Consider the following 5,812-nt stretch of genomic DNA (forward strand, 5'->3'; position numbering starts at 1 on the left):
AGGCTATGAAGAGAAAGAGGAAGGAGTTGATAATGAGAGGCAAGCAATGATTGGTTTTAGAGAAGCTCTTCAAGATACGAATTTACATGACCTTGGTTGTACTAGGCAGAGCTTCACTTGGGAGAAAAGGCTTACAGAGAGGACTCTTATTCGAGAAAGGCTGGACCGTTTCTGCTGCAATGACTCTTGGCACACTAAGTTCCCCGAAGCTGCTGCAGAGAATTTAGTGCGTTACAAATCTGACCATAGCCCGATTTTACTAAGAATGCTACGTGTGAAGAAGCAGAAGAAAAAAGGAAAAAAATGTCTGAGATTTGTGACAGCATGGCTGCTCGAATCTTCATGTGAGAAGACCATAAAAGAGGCTTGGGGGGAAGTGCTTCGATGCAAATTGAGGCTCGTTTGGAGCTAACCTTAGCAGCTCTTAAACGTTGGAGTAGTTCGAAGTTTTCGGACCTTGATAATAAAATTGTGGCTGCTGAGAAACCATTACAAGAAGTTCAAAGTTGGGGTGTTTCCTCTGCTAACATCGAGCTTTGCAAGACCTTGGAGAAAAATCTAGATGACCTTCATGGAAAACAAGAAGCTTATTGGTACCTTAAATCGAGGGCCTCTGAATAAAAGATGGTGACCGAAACACGAAGTATTTTCATCATAAGGCATCTCAAAGGCGAAAACGGAATGAAATTAATGGCCTTTATGATGAGAGTGGTGAGTGGTGTTCTAATGAAGAAAAAATTGAAAAGCTTGTTGAACATTTCTACTCCAATTTGTTCACTTCTTCAAATCCATCCACTGATGATTGTGAGCGAGTTCTTGCGGCTGTCTCTCCCTCTATTAGTTTGGCAGACAATGACTTACTTCTTAAACCATACACTGAGGAGGTGTTTGTGGCTATATGTACAATGCACCCTTGTAAATCCCTGGGTCCTGACGGGTTACATGCCATATTTTATCAAAAAATTTGGCATGTTATTAGAGATGTCGTGTTTGATTGAGTGAGCCAGATTCTCGAAGGTAACTTATCTCCAAAATCGGTGAACAGTATTAATAATGATCTTATACCCAAGGTGAACTCTCCTTCTTCCATGTCTAAATTTCGGCCGATTTCTTTGTGTAATGTATTATATAAAATTGCTTCAAAGGTGATTGTGATGTGTTTGGAAGAAATTTTGCCAAATGTTATTTCGAAAAATCAAAGTGCCTTTGTTCCCGGGAGATTAATTATAGATAATGCTTTGATCGCTATGAAACTTGTTCATACTATTAAGAAGAGAAGTGTGAGTCGTAAGGGAACTATAGCAATGAAACTTGACATGAGCAAGGCATATGACAGAGTTGAGTGGTTTTTCTGGAAAAATTACTCTTGAAAAGGGTTTTGCAGAGTTTGGGTTCGGGTTGTGATGAGTTGTGTATCTACAGTTTCGTATCTTTTATCATCAATAGGACTATTTGTGGGAATGTGACTCCCTCCCGGGGTTTTCGTCAGGGAGATCTACTCTCTCCCTACCTCTTTATTATTATTGCGGATGCCTTTTTTGCCTTGATAAAGAAGGCTTCTGATCACATTCTTATTAATGGAGCGTGTGCTAGTAGGAATGGGCCAAAGATTTCTCACCTTTTCTTTGCACATGATAGTCTGCTCTTTGCTAGAGCTAGCCGAGTTGAATGCTCACAGATAGTTGATATACTCAACGTATATGAAGCAGCTTTATGGCAGAAAATTAACTATGATAAATCGGAGGTCTCTTTTAGCAAAGGGGTGAATGAAACAAAACAGGATGAACTGATACAGATTTTAGGGATGAGACTAGTGAATGAGCATGACAAGTATTTGGGTGTTCCGACCATTTTGGGGAGATAAAAAAGAATGATCTTTGCTGCGTTAAAAGACATAATCTGGAAGAAGCTCAATGGGTGGAAGGAGAAGCTTATGTCGAGAGCTGTTAAGGAAGTGCTAGTGAAATCCGTAATTCAGGATATTCCCACGTACCTTATGGAGGTTTATAAAATTCGCGTAAGTGTGATTGATGACATTAGATCCATGATGGAAAAATTCTAGTGGGGTCACACTGATAATCGCCGTAAAGTTCATTGGCTTAGTTGGGATCGTCTTTGTCAACCAAAGTGTCTTGGTGGACTTGGTTTTCGTGAGATGGCAGCCTTCAACGATGCTCTTCTTGGCAAACAGAAGTGTAGGCTCATTTTTGCTCCAAACTCTCTCCTTAGTAAAGTCATGAAAGGTAAATACTACCCTCACTATGATTTTTTGGATGCCTCTCTGGGGCTAAATGGTAGTTTTTCGTGGAGGAGTATTTGGAGTGCTAAGGCACTTGTAAAGGAGGGATTAATTTGGAGAGTCAGGGAAGGGAAATCAATTGACATCTATACATCTCCCTGGGTGGCTGATGAGCAGGGGAGTTTGATTACTCCTCCTAGAATTGAGGCCCGGGTCTGTCAAAGGTTTGTGACTTAATTGATGAGGAGGGCCGAGACTGGGATTATGACAAGATTGCTGCGAATTTCAATGCTCAAGATGTGGCATGTATAATGCAGATTCCTATCAGCATTAGAGCACCAAAAGACCAACTGACATTAGGCCCGGGTCTGTCAAGACTGCCTATCTATTGGGTATGTCTTGTAATCTCGATAATTTTCATGATGCCCGGTGATTATTTGGAGCCTCGATACTATCCAAAAAATCAAGAATTTTCTGTGGCGTGCTTGCACAAAATCCCTCCCAACCCATGAGCTCCTACACTATAGACACATGACTGATTCGAATTCCTGCCCCTGGTGTCCTACTGACCGTGAATCCATGAGCCATGCTATCTTTTTCTGCAATGCAGTGAAGGACCTCTGGAGAGAGCTAGACTGTGAGGCATTGGTACCTGATGATCCGAGTGAGATTTTTGCTGATACTCTTGTGCGTTGGCAGAAAATGGACTCTAAAAAATGCTTAAAAGGTTATGCTTTACTACGGTTTATATGGAGCAGGCGCAACAACAAGATTTTCAATGAGAAAGAAGTGCCCCACCTGGCAATTAAAGAGAGAGTGCTGCGAATTATTGATGATTGCAACAAGTATTTAACTAAGATCTATGGAGGGGTGAGTATAAGTAAGAAGAGAAGCCCGAGAATTTGGAGCCCACCTCCTATAGGCTTCATCAAAATCAACTGTGATGCTTGTCTACGGGACAAAGGCTGGGTTGGGGTTGGATATGTGGCTCAAGTGTTGTTTGATGGGACTCAGAGAACGAGGGGAAGTTGGCCTCCTGAAATTGCAGAATGCAAGGCAATCCTCTTTGGTCTTAAGCAGGCTCAAAGATATGGTGTGAAGAATTTGGTGGTCGAATCAGATAGCCAAGTTGTCATTAATCGTCTTTCAAAATCTGTGATTTATTTCTCGGACCTTAAATTCGTGCTTGATGATGTAATGTTTGTTAATAAGGACTTTGATTATGTTTCATGGTCACATGTTCGTAGGGATGGGAACTCCGTATCCTATCACCTAGCTAGGTTAGTACCTTTCGGTTTTGAGCAAATTTGGGAAAATCATTCTCCCCCCTGATGTTGCTCCGTACGTACTTATGGACAATTTGTCCAACTCTTAATTAATGGTATTACTAGTTTCCCTCAAAAAAAAAAAAAAACCTTAAGCCCAATTCCCTTGCTCATGCAACAATAATATTTTGTATGTACAAATTAAATTAAAACTTTCAATAAATATTTTATAAGTCTGTTACAGAGTATTTTATATAATGAAAATTGTTTTAAAAGGTAATTTAAAAGCTTATCCTAGAAATATCATTCAATTACATGAAAATAGTTAAATAGGTGCTACTCTAAATTGATTTCTTCGAATTGCTTTGACTATGCTATTAGCATCATTTTCAAGAACTACTACATAGCTGAAGCTCTTTCCCAAAATCACTCATAACTTTATGAACGACAAAACTATATTTTTATTTTGCCAAATATGATTGTCAAGTGATTATTAATCCATAGAAGAAAATTTGAATAACATAGAAATTTTTCTTATATAAAATGTATATTTCTATAATATATATTGCACACTTAAAAAAAATGGTATCTTACGTCAAAATATACTAGATAAAAGAAATATATACCTCTTACACTAATGTTTTATATTAAGGAAAATTTGTCAAGAATAAGTCATCCTTTGCGTGGTTAGCTCGAAATAAGTCAACCTTTTGATTAACTAAAAATAAATAGACCTTTATATGATATCTTCTCAAAATGAGTCAAAACTTGTTAGACTAGAAATTAACCGGTTGTTAAGGTAAAGTATGTTACATGTCATTGTGTGGTTGGTCCTTTTTTAAAAAAATAATTAAGATTAATAAATTAGTTATTAACAATTAATTCAATTAGTAATTAATAATTATATCAAAAGATAAAATAAACAAAGAAACTAAAATAAACCCAACCATCCACCATCACTAACCACTGGTGTAATACCTGAATATTTTATAATTTTATATTATATATTTTATAAAAATATAGTTATTTTTTATTTATTAAATAAATTCCCTAATCTCATATTTTTATTTTAGAGTTCAGAAAGGTTTAAAACCCTATTATAATTTAAATATGACTCTTTATTTTAAGCGTATATAAACTATTTAACCCTAATAAGTTTTTAATATATAATATAGTGCAGCAGTGTGTAGACACCTACTTTGGCCCTCTTGTCCTAAAAAGAAGTGCGATGATGTTACAAAAATCCGTTCTTCATGCTAGATCAAAGTTGAAGTGTTTATGGGCTATGAAAAGAATTATGAAGTAAGTTGAAAGCCATATTTGAGACCAAGTTATCTTAGAGCCTTTTCCGATTACTAATTAGGCCTAAAACATGTTCATACATGTTTAAACTTGATTAATAACGGACCCAAATGCGTCAAATGCAATGATTGGATCCAATGGAACTTACATTGTGGAAAAACCGAGCCAAACAGGTAAACCAACCATCAAATTCTCATGAAAGGCCTATGTAGATGGATATCCCTTTCAAAGAGCTTTCCAACGGTATATTATAAGCCCAATTCCGAGCTAAAATGAAGAAGTTATGATCAAAACACGAAACCGGGCCCTAAAACCAACACCCTTGCACTCCAACGGCCATATATTTTGATCCTTAAACTATTTTGACCTAATTCTAATGGCATTGGAAAATAGACATTCAGAGCTTTCAAATGATATCTCACACGCCTTAATCCAACTCCACAATCAAAAGTTATGGAAGTTTTAAAAACGTGTTTTCGTATAAGGAAAATCGCAAACCAGCGCAACTCAATCAGCTGCGCGCGCCTTGCGCACGCGACTCATTGATATGTGCGCGGCACCCCAGCGCGACTCTGAGAGTTGTGTGCGCCACCAGACGGCGTGGATCTAAAACCCTAAACCTAGATCCCTACGCCTATAAATAGGGGTTTTCGTTTAGCATTACGGGGACCGAAAAATTCAGAATTAAAACCCTTGTATTCTCAAAACCCTAATCTCTCAACTTTTCTTACAATCATACTAATTTTTCTTCTCTCTTCCCAAATACTTTCAAACCTAATTGATTCCATTGAAGTCCTTAGAGGTACGAAGAAGAAAGAAAGTCCATAAACACATTAAATCGGAAATTTAACATTTAAGAAGAACGGTTAGTTTCATGATCACTTAAATAAATCACTTTTCTTTTATTGTTTAAATAACTTAAATGATTAATTAGTGTTGTTTGATCACTTTAAACAAAATTTTAATCAATTAAATTCACATAGTATTCTTTCGTTAATCAAGACTA

The 5,812-nt window shown here is 37.1% G+C and overlaps 1 protein-coding gene across 1 annotated transcript; it reads left to right on the plus strand.

Annotated features, from left to right (window-relative positions):
• Positions 1 to 2,770: 2,770 nt before the first annotated feature.
• Positions 2,771 to 3,571, plus strand: LOC110692634. Its single transcript, XM_021869666.1, has one exon. It carries the CDS (start codon positions 2,771 to 2,773, stop codon positions 3,569 to 3,571), a length of 801 nt encoding a protein of 266 aa, XP_021725358.1.
• The last annotated feature ends 2,241 nt before the right edge of the window (positions 3,572 to 5,812 follow it).

The sequence above is a fragment of the Chenopodium quinoa genome, unplaced genomic scaffold (assembly GCF_001683475.1).
Source record: "Chenopodium quinoa cultivar QQ74 unplaced genomic scaffold, ASM168347v1, whole genome shotgun sequence".
NCBI classification, from domain to species: domain Eukaryota; kingdom Viridiplantae; phylum Streptophyta; class Magnoliopsida; order Caryophyllales; family Amaranthaceae; genus Chenopodium; species Chenopodium quinoa.